At 40.2% G+C, this 22,267-nt stretch overlaps 1 protein-coding gene across 2 annotated transcripts in view; it reads right to left on the minus strand.

Moving 5' to 3' along the window:
• The window catches only part of IL1RAPL1 (interleukin 1 receptor accessory protein like 1), a 495,739-nt gene that overhangs the window by 3,317 nt on the left and 470,155 nt on the right, over positions 1 to 22,267 (minus strand). For both annotated transcript variants that reach the window (XM_045009597.1, XM_045009588.1), the window contains exon 8: positions 1,241 to 1,411. In XM_045009597.1, the coding sequence (XP_044865532.1) occupies positions 1,241 to 1,411 (171 nt within the window). The remainder of the gene's footprint in view (positions 1 to 1,240; positions 1,412 to 22,267) is intronic.

Genomic DNA, 22,267 nt, shown 5'->3' on the forward strand with positions numbered 1-22,267 from the left:
ATTCTCCTGTCCAGGAACAGCTGGCTGAACACTGAAAAGTATTGATTGCATACATTCATTCAACTCCCCCTCCCCCCACATGAATAGGTTTCTATTCCTCAGAATATTTGGGTATTGGCTAACTTTTTGTACAATACCTACATCTGCATGTGAGCAAGGCTATGCATTATCATCATCAATCTTCTGTTTTAAAAGTCATTCTGTGCGGTAACAGAACAATGACCATGTGATTTAGGGGAACCAATCATACACAATAAACTCACAAGTTACTCTTGTGTAAATTGCAGGGTTGGACCCTCAGTCTATCTTTTTTTTTTTCCAGGCATCTACAATGTTGCCTCTTGTGAATTAATGTTCAGATTATTGCAGATCTTTTCAACAACTTTGCTGCTAATGTGTCTATTTTTTTCTTTTTAAGATAAAAGATTCGTTACTGCCTTTAGTAAAAGTAAATTAGAATAATCCAGTAAGAAAGTGGCAGTTTGAAAGCTACAGGAAGCTATGGAGATGGACTTTAAAACTTCTCACTAAAGCGGTAGCTAAAATTGAGCAGGACTATGCAAACTAAACATGAACAAGTAGTAAATGAACAAAACTAAGCACTAATTAGTTAATTTTGCTCTCTGTGAAGATCTCCAGTAGCCACACCAAAAACTCATCTGCTGTGAATACTAACAGAATGCCCTGGCATATAGCATTCCTTAAAAGAGCCACACATGCATCACTCCATTGTTGTATTACTTTCAACACAAGTCTATTATCCTCCCTATAAAAAGCTTGATTTGTTTCTGGAATAAGCAAAGGGTTAAATTCTGAGTCCTTACTCAGATTTTACTCAATGCACATTCAGGGCCATGGGAATCTGTCCAAGTATCGACTGAGTTAAAACAGATTAAGGACATCAGTATTTGATTCATAGATCGAAAGGCTCCTCACCAAACCCTACAAAATACTGGCCTTGTCATGCTTTCCTGTCTATGTCTTTCCTGAACCCTACCATCTTAACTGAAAATAATACCAACCAAATACGCAAGTGATATTTTAGGGAAGAACAGAGGCAAGCCAACAAATATATTAAAAGTGTACCCCAAAAATCAGATAATTTTTTTTAAAAAAATGATAGAGAAAACTCAGAGATAAGACTCTGAGGATATTATGATAGAAAGTACATTATTGGAACATATATGTATTTTCTGTTTTCCCCATATAGGAAACACACACACGGCTGAATATAACTTACTTCCAGTGGGAATCAAATCTCTATCTGGTATGAACAACTTGTACCCATAATGCTTTTCAAGCATATCTGGTAGGATCTCAAGAGCAAATCGTTCTTCTTCCCCAGTTTCTTGATTCCACTGGTCTGGATCCACTTTGGTATAGGATAGATATGCATCATAATCTTTGTTGTCTAAAGAAAGAAAGAAAGAAAATGAGGTATTTTGACTTGATCTTCAGACAATAATATGTTTTCACTAGATAATTTTGTGTCATCAGCAAATGCCATAGATAAAGAAGCTAGTTTTCACTTCCAGATATGGGTCCTCTCATTTATCCTGCTTTGACACTGATGGAGTTATGCCTAATTTACACAGATGTAAGAGAGCCCATGGTCTTACCCTGAAGGTGATTTGTGCATATATATTTGTATGGATGGATATAAAAGCAATCATTCACCTGTTTGTTTTTTGTTTTGGTTGGTGTTATTTGAGCAGAGGGAGATAATTCCACTAAAATAAGAAATAATATAAAGCCTTTTCCTGCCTTGAGAAAAGAAAGTAAATATCTATGTTAGTGCAATATTTGCACATTTAAACACCCAAAAGTCCAGAAATGAAATAATTAAAGTTAATTAGCATGCACTGCATGTTTGTACTGCAATATCTTGGACCACCTTAATACATGCAATGCCTAATATATATACAGTGGCCAAGAACTCCCAGTCAAGCCGAACTGTGCTCAGTGCAAGACTGGAGAAGTTGATGGAGGGCAAAGATGGCTTTATGTTGTTCTAACTTAAGTCTGCTGCCTAAAGTAACTGATCTAGCACCCAGTGCCTGCTTACTCTGCCCCACATCATGGGCCCAGAAGTGTTTAGTGTAAATGCTGCGCTATGCCATCCTCAGTTTTCCCTATGCAGGATGAAGGAGGGGTAGGAGGGCAGAATGTGACCAAATATGTGCAATATAAACAAATAAAGGGCCCAATGCTGCAAAGATTTAAACACAGACGTAACTTTACTTATATGAGTAGTCTCATTGACTGTACATGAGTAAAGCTACTGACATGGTTAAGTTTTTGCAGCATTGGGCCCCAATGATGCAATTGAAATCATAATTAAAATATTATGAATTTTCTGACTTTTGAGTGTTTAAATTTGCACACTTACTGCTGCCTTAATGTAAGATTTGTATTTAATATGGTCTTTTTCATTTCAATCTGAGGGGGAAAAAAATCACCCTTTTTGGAAATTTGCTTGCTGTGCTTACTTGTAAGACTGAATGAAAGAAGCCATCATTAATTTTCATTAGGAGGTCAATAATGGCAAGTGCTCTGGAACTAATTCAGTGGAATAAGAGGTCACATTTTGATTTTTGTTGTGAAGAAAGTAGAGAAAAATCAATGGCAGGAGTAATGAAATGTTAACATCCTTTAATTCTCTGGACAGTATTATGCACCAGCCATAGAGAATATCAATTGCTTGAAAAGGAGGCTTGATTGAATATTCTACTGTGTGCCATAAGTAATGTTATATTCATTCAATGCTGATTTCAGCTATTTACTAACAACAAATCCTTTTCTCACTTTACTCCTTTTTACATTTTAACAGCTCCTGTTTAAAAAAAGCATGCAGAATGCAGACTGCCTGTCTGTACAAAATGAATATATGACATTTTACATATTGTTCTTCTCCCTTCTCCCTGTGAACTGTACACTCTATCCTCTAACATTTACAGATGATACAAATCATACCACAGCCACACTAGCAACTTTACACATATAACATTATATCAATTCCCCATTATACTCTTTTGTACTTGAGCTGCATTTTCTTCCACATTGGAATCAAATATCAAGGAGCTGTGTTTGTGTGTGTACAACAGATCAGAAGAGCTCCCTGAACTATAAACACTTTCTTCCTGGATAATTCCTTCAGTCATGCTTCACTGCAGTATTTGGAATATCAAAATTCATCAAGACAGAAACAAGTCTCATGTCACAAACCAATGGCTTGTGACTTTACTGAATGAATGAAATAGGAGGCAGAGGCTGATTATAGAGGAGAAAGCATCTGATTACACAGAAATAGGTTGTATATCTTATATTATTAATCAGCAATAAGGTAAAGAGATTATTGGAAAACTACCACAACTAGCAGTGTGAACTTTGGTAATTTTACATTAAAAAAAAAAGATATTTGATTGAAAGGCTATAGCATTACAAGTAGCAACAATAATGATACTTGCTTGAGCATGGCCATGGTACTTTAAAATTCCTTGATTGGGTATGTGACTGCATTAATTTCTCTAGGGGATACATTATAAGGCATAATGAGTATTCAGACAAACTGGTTTGAAGGCATCAGGGCATTTCCTATTGAGACAGTTTGTACATTTCTAATCTGAGGGAAATTTGTTCGCATTCTGTCATGGTTTTCTTGCTTAAATGCAACAGTGTAATATTTATTTCAATAACACCTTTCTTCTATACTGTAGAGGGTCCAGCTCCAGTGTCTCCACTGACTGCAACTAGGGTACAATTTTACAGAGAGAGACAACCAGATCACAGGTTAACTAGAACCAGGCAGGTTAAAATTAACACCTTGACTTCCTACTATAAGGCAGAAGGCATCAAGCTCGGGTCATGGAGATACACAATACCTAGTGAACGTGTGTGCAGTATTCTGCATAATGCAAGGAGCAGGCATTCCTAATAGGACTTCATTTAGAATTCAGGGTAGTATATGTTTTCAGGTTTCTATACTGTAAATTTACGTGTAGAATTCAAGAGGTACTGAAGAATTTAAAAAAACTTATTAATCTCAAATCTGATTATCTTAAACACAGACTGTCACCTTACAAGTCATCATAGCAGTTAAGACGACTGGCTCTTGGAACCTTAGTTTTTCCATTCCATGTCTTGAGGCAAGGTTCTCTCCGCTGAGGGTCTCTGGCTTTGGAAATTGCTATCCTTAATTTTGTTCTTGCTTTGCTCTTTTCTGTAATTTAGGCACCATGACAAATGTGCTGTGGATCTTAGTAAAACAGAATTTATTTTTAACTATTTGTCAGAAAGAGTGACAAACAGAAGCAATTTGATCAGGGGTCGGCAACCTCTAGCACGTGGCTCGCCAGGGTAAGCACCCTGGGGGCCGGGCCAGTTTGTTTATCTGCCGCATCGGCAAGTTCAGCTGACCGTGGCTCCCACTGGCCATTGAGGGAGGCAGGAAGTGGCGTGGATGAGGGATGTGCTGGCTGCAGCTTCCCGCCTCCCCTATTGGCCTGGGACAGCGAACCATGGCCAGTGGGAGCCACGATCGGACGAACCTGCCGACGCGGCAGATAAACAAACTGGCCCAGTCCACCAGGGTGCTTACCCTAGCGAGCCACATGCCAGAGGTTGCCAACCCCGACTTAAATAAACAGGCAACATGATTCCTTTGACTGTCCATTTTATAATTTAGAGAGACAAGGTGTGGGATGCAATATCTTTTATTGGACCAACTTCTGTTGGAGAAAGAGACACAGAGCTCTTCTTCAGGTCTGGGAAAGGTACTCAGAGTAGGAGCACCAGAAGTGCCCTAAAAGAAGTGGGGCACAGATGCCTGAACCATGGTCCCACCCCCATGCAATGCCACTGTACTGCCCCTTCTCCCCAAATCCCCAACCTCACACCATCCCTGCCCCCATACCATGTCCCTGCATCACCTCTTCCTCTGGTCTGCCTGTACTGGCATGCCTGACTAAGAGGCCATGTCTACATACAAAATTAAGTCGACCTAACTTACATCAGCATATAGCTACCGCAGTAATTACATCACTTATGTGTGTCAACACTTTGCTCCTTGTGTCAGCGGTGTATGTCGTCACCAGGATAGCTTGTATCTATTGTACTGTTACTGTGGGGCATTATAGGAAGGCTCCTGAAAGCCAGTAACAGTTTACATAAACAACGCAGTGTCTACACTGATATTGCGTCGTCCTAACTACATTGACCTTGATGTTATGCCACTCATGGATGTAGAGTTTTTAAGTTGGCATAGCTGGGCAGTTATGTTGGTGGGAGCAAAATTTAAGTTAAACACTTATAGAATCAAAGACTCGTAGGACTGGAAGGGACCTTGAGAGGTCATCTAGTCGAGTCCCTGCATTCACGACAGGTCTAAGTATTATCTAGACCATCCCTGACAGGTGTTTCTCTAACCTGCTCTTAAAAATCTCCAATGATGGAGATTCCACAATCTCCCCAGCCAATTTATTTCAGCATTTCACAACCCTGACAGGAAGTTTTTCCTAATGTCCAACCTAAACTGCCTTGCTGCAGTTTAAGCCCATTGCTTCTTGCCCTAGCCTCAAAAGTTAAGGAAAACATTTTTCTCCCTTCTCCTTGTAACAACCTTTTATATACTTGAAAACTGTTATCATGTCCCCTCTCAGTCTTCTCATCTCCAGACTAAACAGACCCATTTTTTTAATCTTCCCATGTTTTCTAGACCTTTAATCATTTTTGTTGCTCTTCTCTGGACTTTCTCCACTTTGTCCACATCTTACCTGAAATGTGGCATCCAGAACTGCACACAATACTCCAGTTGAGGCCTTATCAGAATGAAGTAGAGCAGAAGAATTACTTCTCATGTCTTGCTTACAACAGTCCTGCTAATATATCAGGGAATGATGTTTGCTTTTTTTGAAACAGTGTTACACTGTTGACTCATATATAGCTTTTGATTCACTATGACCCCCAGAACTTTCCGCAGTACTCCTTCCTAGGCAGTCATTTCCCATTTTGTATGTGTGCAACTGATTGTTCCTTCCTAAGTGGGGTACTTTACATTGTCCTTATTGAATTTCATCCTATTTACTTCAGACCATTTCACCAGTTTGCCCTGATTATTTTGAATTTTAATCCTATCCTCCAAAGCACTTGCAATCCCTACCACCGTGGTATCATCAACAAAGATTATAAGTGTACTCTCTATTCCAGTGTTTCCCAAACTTGGGACGCTGCTTGTTTAGGGAAAGCCCCATTGTCATAAACAGATAGTTAAGGGTTAAGGTCTCTTTTACCTGTAAAGGGTTAACATGCAGTACCTGATGACCACCTGACCAGAGGACCAATCAGAGACAAGATAATTTCAAATCTCTGTGGAGGGAAGCCTTTGTCTGTGTTCTTTGTTAGAGTCTCTTTTTGGATCTAAGAGAGGCCAGTCATGTCTCCAAGTTCTCCTGGAGTAGTTCCTACTATTCAATAGTGAGTATTAATTAGAAAGGCGGATTAGTCTTATAATTTGATTTCTACATTTGCAATTGTGTGTTTGCTGAAGGAAATTCTTTATTCCTGTTTGCTGTTACTTTGCTTTTACTGAGAAAGAAAGGAGGAGGAATTCTCTCCAGAGATTGATAAGTTTAGACCCTGTATATTGTTCCATCTTGGTTACAGAGACAGTGACTTTCTTTTTTTTATTCTTAATAAATTCTTTTCTATTAAGGACTTGGTTGGTTTTTCCTTGGGTGGATTCTCAGGGAAAGAGGAAGAGGGAGATATCCCTCTGTAGTTAGATCCCGGTGTCTCTCCTAGGAAAAGGGAGGGGGGAGGAAGCATGGGGGAATGGTTTATTTCTCCTGGGTGTAAGAACTCCATGGATTTGGGGCTCTTGGGATCCCCAAGGATTTTGGGGAAGGACTGTGTCCCAATCCACGTACCTGATTGGGTGGTGGCAGCTTTTACTAGATCTAAACTAGGATTTTAGTTTAGAAGAAGGATTCGTGCAGGTCCCCATATTGGAACCCAACAACTCTAAGTGGGGGTAAGACCTATGACACCCATCCACAGGTCTGGACGATCGTAGCTCCCACTGGCCGCGGTTCATCGCTCCAGGCCAATGGGAGCTGCTGGAAGTGGCGCGAGCCAAGGGACGTACTGGCCGCTGTTTCCAGCAGCTCCCATTGGCCTGGAGCAGCGAACAGCGGCCAGTGGGAGCCACAATCGGCAGGACCTGCGGATGCGGCAGGTACACAAACCGGCCCGGCCCACCAGGGACTTTCCCTAAACAAGCAGTGTCCCAAGTTTGGGAAACACTGATCTATGCCATTATCTAAATCATGGATGAAAGTATTGAACAGAACTGGACCCAGAACTGATCCCTGCATGACGCCACTCAAAATGCCCTTCCATCTTCACTGTGAACCACTGATAACTACTCTCTGGGAATGATTTTCCAACCAGTTATGCACCCACTTTATAGTATCTCCATCTAGGTTGTATTTCTCTAGTTTGTTTATGAGAAGATCATGCAAGACAGTATCAAAAGCCTTACTAAAGTCAAGATATACCATATTTACTGCTTCCCCCCATCCGCAAAGTTTGCTACCCTCTCAAAGAAAGTTATTAGGTTGACTTGGCATGATTTCTTTTTGACAAATCCATTCTGACTGTTACCTATCACCTTATTATCTTCTAAGTGTTTGAAAATTGATTGTTTAATTATTTTCTCCATTATCTTTCTGGGTACTGAAGTTAAGATGACTGGTCTGTAATTCCCCAGGCTGACCTTATTTCTCTTTGTATAGATTATCACTATATTTGCCCTTTTCTAGTCCTCTAAAATCTTTCCTGTTTTCCATGACTTTTCAGAGATAATCGCTAATGACTCAGATATCTCCTCAGTCAGCTCCTTGAGTGTTCTAGGATGTATTTTTATCAGGCCCTGGTGACTTGAAGACACTTAACTTGTCTAAGTAATTTTGAATTTGTTCTTTCCTTATTCAAGCCTCTGATCCTACCTCATTTTAACTGGCATTCACTGTTAGATGTCCAAATTGCTACTACTTGCTACTAATCTTTTTGGTGAAAGCAGAAGCAAAAAAGTCATTTAGCACTTTTGCCATTTCCATATTTTCTGTTATTCCCCCTCCCCACCCCCACACACACCATTGAGTAATGGGCCTACCCTGTTCTTGGTCTTCATCTTGCTTCTAATGTATTTGTAGAATATTTTCTTATTACCCTTTATGCCTCTAACTAGTTCAATCTCATTTTGTGCCTTGACCTTTCTAATTTTGTCCCTACATACTTGTGTTATTTGTTTATATTCATCCTTTGTAATTTGACCTTGTTTCCACTTTTTGTAGGACTCTCTTTGGAGTTTCAGATAATTGAAGATCTCCTGGTTAAGCCGGGGTGGTCTCTTGCCATACTTCCTATCTTTCCTATGCAGTAGAATAGTTTGTTCTAGTGTCCTTAATAATGTCTCTTTGAAAAAGTGCTAACTGTCTTGAACTGGTTTTCCCTTTAGACTTGCTGTGCCTGGGATCTTACCCACCAACTCCCTGAGTTTGCTAAAGTCTACCTTCTTGAAATCCATTATCTTTATTGTGCTGCTTTCCCTCCTACCATTCCTTAGAATCATGAATGTTACCATTTCATGATCACTTTCACCTAAACTGCCTTCAGCTTTCAAATTCTACTTCCCTAGTTAGGTTGACATAAGCTGCATTACATTGACCTAATTTAGTAGTGTAGACCTGGCCAGATTGTCACAATTAAACACAAGGTGGAACAGACTGTTTAGCATAAGGAATTAACACATGTTGCAAGAGACCATTCGAGATGAAGTGAGACATTAACACTTCTGCAGTCGTAGAACAAAGGAGGGATAGTGGGTTACTGAGTGTTGTAATGAGCCATAAATGCAGTGTCTTTATTGAGTTCATGGATTTTTAATATCTAGCAGAGTTATGAATTTAAACTTCCACGATCATCTTTTGAAGGTCCTATGCAGGTTTCCTTTGAGGATGAGGACAGGGAGGTCAAAGATGGAGTGATCATTTTGTGAAAAGTGTTTGCTGATCGATATGTTTTTATCTTTTATCATTTTTCTGTGAGTTCATTGGGGAGCATAATGATTGATTTGTTTCACCCACATAATTGTTATTGCAGCATTTAGTGTACTGGATGAGGTAGATCACGTTGTGATTATGTAAGACAACTGGATCACAACTGCCATGTCCCCACCAACAGTCATAGGAAAAAAGAATCAGCTCACTGCACACTCAACAGTAGGCAAAACCACACTCTTGACCATTACATTGATTGGTCAGGGGAAAAAAGACTGACTCTGAAATCCCTAACAAATATTACATCCACCGTAATCTCTCTCTCTCTCAGAGCACAGCAATACAGTCCCTGAAATACAATCACCAGACAGTGACCAAACCAGCAAACAAAGTGGGTACCATTGTATTCCTCAACCATGATGACTACCTCAATGAGGCTCTCTGATAGCATCTATTATAAAGAACTTAGAGAAGACCTCACACTACAATTCACCCAGGAATTTGAGAGTGTATTCAAATCCTTCCCCAAACAACTCCAAGAGAAACTCTACAAAATCATACCCCACAAACCCACCCCAGGGACCTTCTACATGCTTCCCAAGATACAGAAATAAGGGAATCCAGGCAGACTCATCGTATCTGGCCATGACACTCTTACTGAAGGAATACTAGGACTCATACAAACCATCCTCAAACCACTCAAGGGGCTACTTTACTCCAGTACACAACCAACTTCCTCGAGAAACTCTACAACATTAACAACCTTACTCAGAACGTCATCCTTGCCATCATGGATGTCATCTCCCTCTACGTTAACATCCTTCACCTGGGTTGCAAATCAGTTGACACAAATTCAGCACATGAAAAAACAAAAACAAAACCAAAAACCCACAGCCAAAAGCAAAACATAGAGACATGATGACAATACAATTTCTTCTTTCAAATGAGAATTTACTAATTTCTCCTCATTAGCATAAGAAGTGCTATTAAAGCTGCCATCAGTGCATCTTCAGAATGAAAATGTGATTGATTGTTGCTTGCACTTTGGCTTTAAGTATAGATTATGCCATTTCAAAGATTTGTTTTTGTGAGGCTTGCATGCATTAGTGATAAACTGAATCACAGTCATTCACTGCCTGCTTCCTCCCACGCTTAGCAGGAAAAACACCTGCTAATTACCACACAAAGACAAGGAAGCTGAAGACTTCATCTGAATCTTTTTGTTGGTAGAGATTAAAAGCAAACTCTAAATATCACCTTTATTTGTGAGAGCTCAATTTCCTTTAACTATTTGAAGATTGCTCTTTCTAATTATTTATCAGGGTAGCACACCTTGCACCATATCAAGTTGGGCTGCACAATCACATTATATTACGTGAAGTGATTCAATCGACTCAACCCTACATGACATATGACACCCTATCATAGCCCCATGCATATTTATAAACATGTAGCTGTAGAGGGGGAAATGATTACTACTATAGACATTTTTGTGAGCTCTTTATTACATGACTCATTTGAAACAACTACAAAAATAAAGCAGGCAGCGAGGCAAGTTTGAACCAGTTTGCCCTCCCCCTCTCCCCAGCATAGCTATGCAATTGAGCCCCCAGCTGCAAAGCACAAGTTCAGTGTATAGCTTACTCCATCTTAGCCTCCCTCAACCAACTCTGCCATGGCAACAGGGGATGGCGGGTGGGACGGGGAGAGAAGGTTTTCATTAGTTCCCCACAGAGGGGACCAGTAGGGAATGGGTCCAGATATAGTGTGTGTAATTTCCCTTAGGGGGCTCAAGGTATCTCCATAGAGGTCTTAGTCAGCACAAAGCAGCTTGTATCCCCGCACTCTCTGTAGCAGTGAAACATAAAGGCAAACCTCTAGGTATCATTTCTACATTCCTGGTGTAGTGGAGGCCCAACGAGATGCATATTTGTCAGCATTGTTTAAACTGGCTCTGCAAGGTCGACATTAAGGGTGAAATGCTGGCTCCACTGAGGTCAATAGGAATTTTGCTATTGATTTCAGTGGAGGCAGGATTTCACCCTAAACCTTTAAAATTGGTCATCCTAGGGTACACTTTTTGCATAATCTTCATTTCCGTTAGTGGCCATTTTAACACCCTATGCACCCCCAGTAAGTCTCCAGAGTCATTGACCATCAGAAGCTATACAAGCTTCTTGGGCTGCAGTCACAGATGCTGTTCTGATTTTAAGGGGCAAGAACCGCCTGTGTAGTAGTCATTTAAATGGCTTATTGTAACTAGATTTCATAAAACGAGACCCAAACATTATGGATCTTTTTGCATCTATTATGCCCATGTGAGTAAATGGTTATTGAGCATGTAACTATGCATCTGTATGCATTCTCTTTCAGCAACTGTACATGCAAAAGGATTTGAGCCGATGCACAAAAGTTGTCTTACACTTTTCCAGGGGCTGAATGATAGACTCTACTTGGAATGAGTGCTATTATATGCACACCTTACCTATTAACAGGTTGGCCACCATTCAGCCTCCTGTGGCTTTTGAGGATTTAAATGGCCTTAACAACTGCAGATATTTTTGCTGAATCAGGCCATAAGAATTATACTTGTGGATAAAAGTCTACAGGAATATCATTTGATGGAGTGCATGTGAGTCAGTTGGTTGTGGTCAGCCCTATTGAAGCAGACCACAAATTCTGCCGTGTGGCAGATGCAATGTACTTGACCATGAAGCTGTTAACATGGAAAAAAACAATACTGCTTGGACAAATGTCACAAGTAGCATTGCTAGGTCCAGGGTTTACTTTTAATGAACTTTACAGCTAGTTAGGCTCTTCATCTCTCTCATGTCTCCTGAAATCCTGTGGAGTAATTAATATTGACTGCAGAAACCTCTACTAGATTGAACAGAGCTGATCACATGCAGATTCCTTTGCTGCTAAATGTAGCCAGCAAGCCACTTCTGACTTTAGCAGCTGTTCCATTTCTAGATCAATGGAAAACTTGATGGATAACTAATTCTCCTCCTTCCCCAGAGTACATTTCAGCATAGTATAGATTCAGACATAACTAGGATTTCAAGAAAAGAAATAGAAATAAGAGACCAGATTCATCAATGCCATACTGATTCAAAGGCAATTTCATACAGCAAACTTTGCTATTTTTAATTACCTTGGTCGATAAGAAATTATTTAAATAGGAATTGAGAGATTTTCCCAATGATTTTAGCCATTTCAAAACAATATTAACTAGTTCTAATTTGAGTGAGCTTCATAATTTGCTAATACACCGAATGTATTGCAGGCATGTATTTTCCATCTCCCTCAACATAGTGAAGAGTGTAATTGAAATGTTTGATTGACTACATGGGCATCCGGAAAATCTAAAAGTCGTGATGAATCTTTGCAAATTTAAAAAAGTTTTCTTCCCTTAACATTTATTGAAGGCTAATAGAAAAATGAAACTCATCATGCATTTAAATAACGGCGAGTCAATTTTAGTGTTTATGAAAATAAGGGACTGTTAGCATTGGGGTAGCCGTAGTGCAAGCATGTAATGAGAAAAAATCCCTAAATATAGCAGCTCAGCTAATATACTTCCAGCTTTTTGAACAAAGACAATTATGCTAATTTATCTGGTGGCTTTGTGACACGCAACATTTGGGATTACGTTGTTTCAATAGTGACTGAGGTTTGGATTTGAACTTTGTTCTCAACTGGTTAATGGCCCTGCTACATCTTACCCCCAGCCACACACATTTAAATAGCAAGTGAACCAATTCTGCAATGAGCTTTAATGTAGTTAATTTTTTTGCTACCTTCCAATCAATTAACTCTTGAATTTTAGAAGCCTAAATCTCATGATAAATTACTAAATTACACTGCTTCTAGGGTGTTTTATATGAATACTAATATAAACCTTTTCCCTAAAAAAATGAATTTCTGAAACACAGCTGATATTGCCTGAAAACAGGTAATAATTCAGAGCAAGTGAAAATCTGGTGTAAGAGGTCTGAAAGATTAATACAGTGCCACTATTGCAAACATACAAATTTTATCATCTATATTTTTGCTGACTTGCAATTGTCAAAACTCAAATATGGCATTGATAGATACACCAGACAGAATATTATTTAATTAACAAAACCAAACCGAGTAATCTATTATTAATGGTGGATCTTTTACTGAGCTTTATTCTAATTTCATATTCCTAATGAAATTAGAAAAAAAAAACATGTTTAGATGCACTCTCAGTTGCTCTCATTAACTGTAAAAATTTAAATTAAATTCTACTTCTGAAGATTTACTACTTGTTAAATAAAATATTAGATACATTAGAGTCTTAGAAGATTGATATGAAAACCCAAACACTCCGATAAGAGTTTTAGAGTTCTAAAAACATTATGACATTTAAAAGATAGTGATATTAACTATTCTCTCTATTGCTGAAAAATGTTTACCAGTCGAATGCAAAAACTACAAAAGGAATATTACTATAAGGTATCCAAAGAATGAACATGCACTATATGCTACCTGAGTGATCTATGAAAGGTCAACAGAGACTAAACACGAGTAAAAATATTGACTGCATTATTTTTTGATGAATTAATAGACTAATGCTATTTGTGAACTGGGAGGCAGCCTTACAAGGGTGAGGTTTGCTTTGCTTTTCTGGTCACAGGTGGGTAGCGTAGGTTGAGATTTTCTCAGTTTCCTCTGTTGAAGCCATTTTTGTAGAAATAATTAAATAGTCTGTGGGCAAGAGAAAGAAAGCATCTCTATAGCCTGCTGCTTACAGCCCTCAACAAGGAGATGGGAGACCCAGGTTCATGTCCTTGTGCCAGTGACTAATTATTTATCGAAAGTGGAACAACTTTAACAGAGAGTCCCACATCAGAACACCCCACAGTCTGGTGCTTAGGGAACTCTCCTAAGAGGTGTCGGAGAGTTCCCTAAGCACCTATTCCCTTTCCCTATTCAAATCCTCTCTCCCCATCAGGGAAACAGTTGAATTGAACCTGGGTTTTCCACATCCTAGCTGAGTGCCCTAACCACTGGGCTAAACCTTATAAGGGAGGCATTACCACCTCTTCCTTTGGCCACTTTGTGAATCCAACCTTGTAATGTTTCAGGTTGAATTAAATTGTTTGTTCCACCCAAAATAGATGTTTTCAATTTCCTGAAATTAGTCAGAATTTTCAAATTCGGTTTGAATCCAATCTCTCCCCCCCTCCCCCCCCCGAACTACCAGGAATCTGAAAAAAATTGTTATTTACTGAATTAGAATGAGGAAAAAATGGTTTGGAGACACAGACCCTCAGCCTCTGTCTTGAAACAGTCTCCAATTTTCCTTAGGCTTAAAAAAAAAATGTATGGAAGGAGTACAGTCACTCATGTCCCTTCCCTAACACACAGCACTACTAACCTCAAGTTAAACCTGCTAGATTGGGTTATTCCAGTGCGATCTTCAAATCTCTCATATCTTTGAGACTACTCTGGGTTCAAAAGAACATAATAGATGCTAGGGTGACCTTTTCTATTAGAACAGTTAATCTTATAAGGAACATTACTATGATAATGTTAATTCACCCACGAAAGCTTATGCTCCAATACTTCCGTTAGTTTATAAGGTGCCACAGGACTCTTTGTTGCTTTTTACATGTCCAGACTAACATGACTAACCCTCTGATACTTATTTTTTTGTGACTTTCAGTTAAAATTATGCTTAATTGCAATAAAAAAAATTAGGGAGACACTAACAATAGAACCCATTTTTCTTTTAACCAATAAGTTTCATGGATACAAGCTACAAACCCCCATCTGCAGATATAAATTGTCATTTTACTCTTTGAATGACATTTCAAGTGCAGCCAAATGCCTAAAACTAAAAAGATTTAAAGTGAGTCAACACAGTGAGAATATAAATTTTAATTAAGAGGAGAAATCCTGTTTTTGTATAATTCTACCACTAATTCTACTACTAACTTTTGGAAGGATTAAAGCTGCATTTTTGTCTAGCTGCTTTATTTGATAAAATTTGAAATTGAGCTTCAAGAAATAACATTTCTTATTAGCAAACTGTGCCTGCAGCCAATTAGAACTCATATGCACACTTGAGGTTGTTGCTGCAGTGTTATTTCATTGGTCCCCAGGGGAGATTCTGTAATTGGGAATGTGTCACTAGCTTCAGCAACAATCGCAGAGTTGTCATACCCGTATGGCCTAATCATTAACAAAAATACTTTCCAAGATGCCTAGACCATTTACAAAAATTATATCCCAAGGTATTAATAGCTAATTTATATTAAAAGATTCTCAAAGGTGTCTTTCTTTTTTTTTCATAATGCATGGGCTTGTCTACACATGGAGTTGTTCCTGATTACCTCCACATGTTTCAGAATAAGAAGTGCCTTGTTCCTGTTCAGCTTAACTCACAAACCACAGAAGTTATTAATAACTATTGTTGACCTTCTTTTGTCTTGACAAAATCTGATGTGGATGATCCCATGTGAGCCTTGCCAGTATTTTGCTGCAGAAGTGGGGGTGAAGGAGAAGGTGCTGTAGAGAGGTGGTTTGTATAAGCAGTCCCCAGTCCCACTTCCAACAGTGATTCCAAGACAGAAACTGCCCTTCCAAGCCGTCTACGTTAAGCATTGATTTGGCTCCCAGTGCCAAAAGCAATGGAAGCTCTCCTTTCCTTGACCTTCTGAATCAATGCAAAGCCTGGTGCGTTTCTCCAAGTTGAAGCTTGAGTTAGAGAGCTGATGAGGGCAACAGAGTTCTCATTTAGAGCTGTTATATCCTCCCCTACAAAGACCCCGTCTGAAAGATGCTGCCAGGAGGCACATCCAGTGAATACGCCACACAGCGAGAAGACTGAGGCAAGAGTGGAGGGACTGTTATGAGGTGAGAGAGGGCACTCTGACCTCCTTATCATCACATGATAAGTGAATGCATAACATCTGATAGCAGTTTAGTAAGAGGACTCCCAAGCTTCACTGGTACAGAGTGGCTCGTTCTGTGGGATCTCATGGGAGTGTTACAATGTCGCACCATCCCCAACTTAGCCAACATTATTACTCTAAAAAACTGAAATTGTTTCCACTGCATCCTGACAACAATATATTGTATTGTACAATCTTAGCCAACCCATAATGACAGAGCCATAACTAGGCAGTTTAGCATTTGGGGTGAGCAAGCATTTTCACGCCTCCTATAGTTTTTTTCATAGTTTTTCTACCTCATTTTTCTGCCTCTGTGGCTTTGCGCCCTAGGTGGCTGCCCCACTCACCCCACCCATAATGGGTGTTAGTGTTTTGTGAGGATGGCTCGGAGAATAGGTGGGTTTTATAGTATTAATCTGTTTATTTGTTTATTCAGCCTTTTCTATTTCTTATATTTCTTATATTCAGTTCTCCTACCCACCTGTTCCTTTAAATAAAGCCACTCAGGGTGGGCTGATCACCTTCTGCGTTTTCACTCTTCAGTTTGAGAGTTTATTGATTCCTTTAGACTGTAAGTACTGCTCCCTCTAATTTAAATTGTTACTCTGAGTTCAGCTGAAAAGTTCGTGGATTGTACTAAAGCCTGCCCACTTTGCTCACTAACTGGGGTGTGTGACTAATGGGTCTGGGAGTAGTAAGCATACATGGACCACCTCCTCTACTTGCCTTGGGTGTGGGCCAAGGCACCGGGGGAAACTCAGTCTTCCACTGCTTCTCCTGTCCCTTCCCTCCCAATGGCCTGCAGGGTGGGGGTAGGAGGAGGCAGTCTCCCACAGCATCCAGGCTCTGATTCGGTCCTACCTGATCCTGCTGCCTGTGAATGACTGAGCTCATGACAGACCCGCATGGACCTGAGAGTAGGAAGGAGGGATCATTTCTGCCCATTGCTGGATGGTAGCCAGTTTTGCTTTGCTCAAGCCCCACCCTTCCCCACTCTTATCTGGTGAACTGGATCTCTTACTATGCCAGGTACTAAGCCTATTGCCAAATTTTGTTTTGGGGACTGGAAGGGATTTTTCCCATACAGCACAATGGCTATATGTTTTGGGTTTTTTTTTTCACTTTCCATCCAGCACCCCAGAGCGCGAGTTTTTGAATTTACATTACATTTATTGCAACTTTGGCATTTCCATTGTGGTTGGTGGGTTAAAAAAAGGGTCTGATGTGAGGTTTCTGTAACCCACTGTGCATTTCGGGCAGGGGCCCTGACCATGACATTACATGGTGAAAGGGTTTGCTTCCATGTCTAACACAGCATGGGGCTCCCCTCATCTCATCTCTCCTATATCCTGCATGCAGGAGGGGAATAGGTTGGGACTCTGGCTTCCACCCAGTGTCCCTGAGCAAGCCTGGGGGTGTAGAAGAGCATGGTCTCAGACCCACTGTAGGTTTGTACAACCCAGGGCCACTGGAACAGTTCTGATGGGTAGTGTTTCCTCATTGGTTAATAGTTTAATGAAGTCATGATATCCACATTTAACCATATTCTGGCAAGCATGTCTCACTGTTTCTGTGTCCACATCAGTATTTAGAGACTATTTCTCCAGATGGAGATACCATATGGATTTATTGCAACTGGAATCTAGTATGTAAACATCTGCTTCAGTTGAGAAATGCCTTTCATTCAGTTTAATGAATCTAAGCCTAATAATTAAAGACTTTTGCACAGAGGATGGCACTGTTATCCAGAGGCAAGATTTTCTAGGTGAAATCCTGGCATGCCTATTGACTTCAATGGGGCCAGGATTTCACTCCCTATCAAGAGAGGTGTAACATTTATATACATATATACACGCACACACATATACATATACATACAATACTTTAAATATATGTAATATATACATCTAACATATATGTATATATAATGTATATGTAAAGCATCTTTCTTTTCTTGTTTCAAGACTTTTGTATATTCAAAGAGAAGAAAGGAGAAAGAAGTTATGGAATCATCTAGCATGAAGATTTTGCATTTTTTTTTGTTGATTCGAGTATACCAATTGGTTAAGTTATTACAATTATTTTAGTAGTGGGGAAAAAAGGCAATGCTGGAGATCATTCAGTTTCTAAGGTGGCCCTTGAAAAATATAAATATTAAACCTTTTGTGTAAATATTAACTGTTAAACTAGCTTTATAGCAGGATGGAAACTGGTATGAAATCTCTCACCCTGGGATTTGTGTACTCTAGTGGCACAAGTTATGTCATACCTTGTCAAGGTAGCTTCAACTAGCAGTAGACTGTAATATTATTATACTTAGCACTTACATAGAAATCTATGTATAAGATTTTTAAAAATACTTAGACTCTTAAATCTATGATTAGGCCTGATTTTCTACATAGCCTGATTTTCAAAAGTGTTGAGCATGCAGAAGCTCCCAGTAAGCTCCTATTTTTGAAAATTTTGGGCTGTTTTTTCACAGTGTTATAGAACATTCATTAGTTCTCTTAACACTCCAAAATATAATATGTCTACAATTAGCAGATGGGTAAAATGATACAGAAAAGACTTTCCTAGGTTACAGAGCAAGTCAGTGACGGATTCAGGATTAAAAATGGAGGAATTTCTGGTTTCCAAACACATACTTTTTCCTATATTACATGCTGCCCCCTAGTAATCTTATAGAGCTCTGAAAGTTTAGGGCACAATTTCCTGGTGCAAGTGCTGGAGGAACCAACTAGGAGCAGAGCTCTTCTTGACCTGCTGCTCACAAACAGGGAAGAATTAGTAGGGCAAGCAAAAGTGGATGGGAACCTGGGAGGCAGTGATCAGGAGATGGTCGAATTCAGGATCCTAACAAAAAGAAGAAAGGAGAGCAGCAGAATACAGACCCTGGACTTCAGAAAAGCAGACTTTGACTCCCTCAGGGAACTGATGGACAGGATCCCCTCGGAGAATAACATAAGGAGGAAAAGCAGCAAAGAATCCTGTGGCACCTTATAGACTAACAGACGTTTTGCAGCATGAGCTTTCGTGGGTGAATACCCACTTCTTCGGATGCCAAGAGGAAGGAGGAAAGAAGTCCAGGAGAGCTGGCTGTATTTTGAAGAATCCTTATTGAGGTTCCAGGAACAAACCATCCTGATGTGTAGAAAGAATAGTAAATATGGCAGGTGACCAGCTTGGCTTAACAGAGAAATCCTTGCTGATCTTAAACACAAAAAAAAAGTTTACAAGAAGTGGAAGCTTGGACAAATGAAGAGGGAGGAGTATAAAAATATTGCTCAGGCATGCAGGAGTGAAATCAGGAAGGCCATATCACACTTGGAGTTGCAGCTAGCAAGAGATGTTAAGAGTAACAAGAAGGGTTTCTTCAGGTATGTTAGCAACAAGAAGAAAGTCAAGGAAAGTGTGGACCCCTTACTGAATGAGGGAGGCAACTTAGTGACAGAGGATGTGGAAAAAGCTAATGTACTCAATGCTTTTTTTGCCTCTGTCTTTATGAACAAGGTCAGCTCTCAGACTGCTGCACTGGGCAGCACAGTAAGGGGAGGAGATGACCAGCCCTCTGTGGAGAAACAAGTGGTTCAGGGTTATTTAGAAAAACTGGACGAACACAAGTCCATGAGGCCAGATGCACTGCATCCGAGGGTGCTAAAGGAGTTGGCGGATGTGATTGCAGAGCCATTGGCAATTATCTCTGAAAACTCATGGCAATTGGGGAAGGTCCCAGATGACTGGAAAAAGGCTAATGTAGTGATCATCTTTAAAAAAGGGAAGGAGGAGGATCCAGGAAACTACAGGCCAGTCAGCCTCACCTCAGTCCTTGGAAAAATCATGGAGCAGGTCCTCAAGGAATCAATTCTGAAGCACTTAGAGGAGAGGAAAGTGATCAGAAACAGTCAGCATGGATTCACCAAGGTCAAGTCATGTCTAACTAACCTAATTGCCTTCTATGATGAGATAACTGGCTCTGTGGATGAGGAGAAAGCAGTGGACATGTTATTCCTTGACTTTAGCAAAACTTTTGATACCGTCTCTCACAGTATTCTTGCCGGCAAGTTAAAGATGAATGGACTATAAGGTGGGTAGAAAGCTGGCTAGATCGTTGGGCTCAACGGGTAGTGATCAATGGCTCCATGTCTAAGTGGAGTGCCCCAAGGGTCAGTCTGGGGCCGGTTTTGTTCAATATCTTCATTAATGATCTGGAGGATGGTGTGGACTACACCCTCAGCAAGTTTGCAGATGACACTAAACTGGGAGGAGCGGTAGATACACTGGAGGGTAGGGATAGGATACAGGGGGACCTAGACAAATTAGAGGATTGGGCCAAAAGAAATCTGATGAGGTTCAACAGGACAAGTGCAGAGTCCTGCACTTAGGACGGAAGAATCCCATGCACTGCTACAGACTAGGGACCGAATGGCTAGGCAACAGTTCTGCAGAAAAGGACCTAGGGGTTATAGTGGATGAGAAACTGGATATGAGTAGACAGTGTGTCCTTGTTGCCAAGAAGGCTAATGGCATTTTGGGCTGTATAAGTAGGGGCATTGCCAGCAGATCGAGGGACATGATCATTCCCCTCTATTCGATATTGGTGAGTCCTCATCTGGAGTACTGTGTCCAGTTTTGGGCTCCACACTACAAGAAGGATGTGGAAAAATTGGAGAGAGTCCAGCGGAGGGCAACAGAAATGATTAGGGGGCTGAAGCACATGACTTTTGAGGAGAGGCTGAGGGAACTGGGATTGTTTAGTCTGCAGAAGAGAAGAGTGAGGGGGGATTTGATAGCTGCTTTCAACTACCTGAAAGGGGGTTCAAAAGAGGATGGATCTAGATGGTTCTCAGTGGTACCAGATGACAGAACAAGGAGTAATGGTCTCACGTTGCAGTGGGGGAGGTTTAGGTTGGATATTAGAAAAAAACTTTTTCACTAGTAGGGTGGTGAAGCACTGGAATGGGTTACCTAGGGAGGTGGTGGAATCTCCTTCCTTAGAGGTTTTTAAGAGCAGGCTTGACAAAGCCCTGGCTGGGCTGATTTAGTTGGGAATTGGTCCTGCTTTGAGCAGGGGGTTGGACTAGATGACCTCCTGAGGCCCCTTCCAACCCTGATATTCTATGATTCTATGAATTTCCATGTGGATAATAGCTAGAAATTGAATATTCTGAGGGCTAGGAGTTGGTCGGGGGGAGAGGGGAGAGATAGAACTGGCACTTTCAGGGGATGAGAAGTACAATGAGAGCTGCTAACTCGGGGGAGAGGCAGGGAACTGGCGATTGGGAACAAAGGTGGCTTGGGTACATGACAACAGTGAAGCATGAGGGAGATTTTTTGCTGGAGAGTCAAGAAATAAGGCCTAGTTCCTTGGGCAGGGTCATGTGGTATAATCCAAATTTGAGGTTAGAGGGAGGGATCAGCAACTGTGAAGGAACACCTGCAGTAGCTTGATAGAATTTACTGAGGTTAAGTTACACTCACCCTAAGGGTAAAAAGCTTTTCTTTCAAATACATCTTTCAATCTACCCACAATATTGCAAAGGAATCAGATTGCAATGATGAGAAAAATGAATGCAGTTTTCTTCTAAGGCTGAGAGAGAAGAGAACATGATGAGCTTTGATATCCTGCAGGACTCACTCTCCAATCAGGAAAGAAACTGAACATTGCATTTTGAGGGATATCTTCTGCTGAGAAATTGAATTGGATCTAAATTTTGGAGTGTTTGGAATCCTCTATGGATTCAGCACACTGTACAAAAAGAGCCTGTGAATACGTTAATGTTTGCTTATCTAAATGTTATGCTGAGATATGACAGAACATGATGTAAATTATGGATAATATGTGGGCACATGGCTAATGTCCCTCAGGAGATATGGATAGGGAGAATTTTGAAAAATAGCATTTTGTGGAGAGCCTCTGGAAAGAACAGTGAAGCACAATGCCTATTTGTAATAAAAACTACAAAGGACAGGAACCTATTTCTACAACATCTTCCTATACAATGTGTAAAGTTGTCATAAATAAACAGATCAGGGTTAAGGTCTCTTTTACCTGTAAAGGGTTAACATGCAGTACCTGATGACCACCTGACCAGAGGACCAATCAGAGATAAGATTTTTTCAAATCTCTGTGGAGGGAAGCTTTTGTCTGTGTTTTCTTTGTTTGTCTCAAGAACTCTTTTTGGATCTAAGAGAGGACAGTCATGTCTCCAAGTTCTCCTGGAGTAGTTTCTACTAATTAATAGTGAGTATTAATTAGAAAGGCGAATTAGTCTTATGATTTGATTT

The sequence above is a fragment of the Mauremys mutica genome, chromosome 1, assembly GCF_020497125.1.
Source record: "Mauremys mutica isolate MM-2020 ecotype Southern chromosome 1, ASM2049712v1, whole genome shotgun sequence".
Taxonomy (NCBI): Eukaryota; Metazoa; Chordata; order Testudines; family Geoemydidae; genus Mauremys; species Mauremys mutica.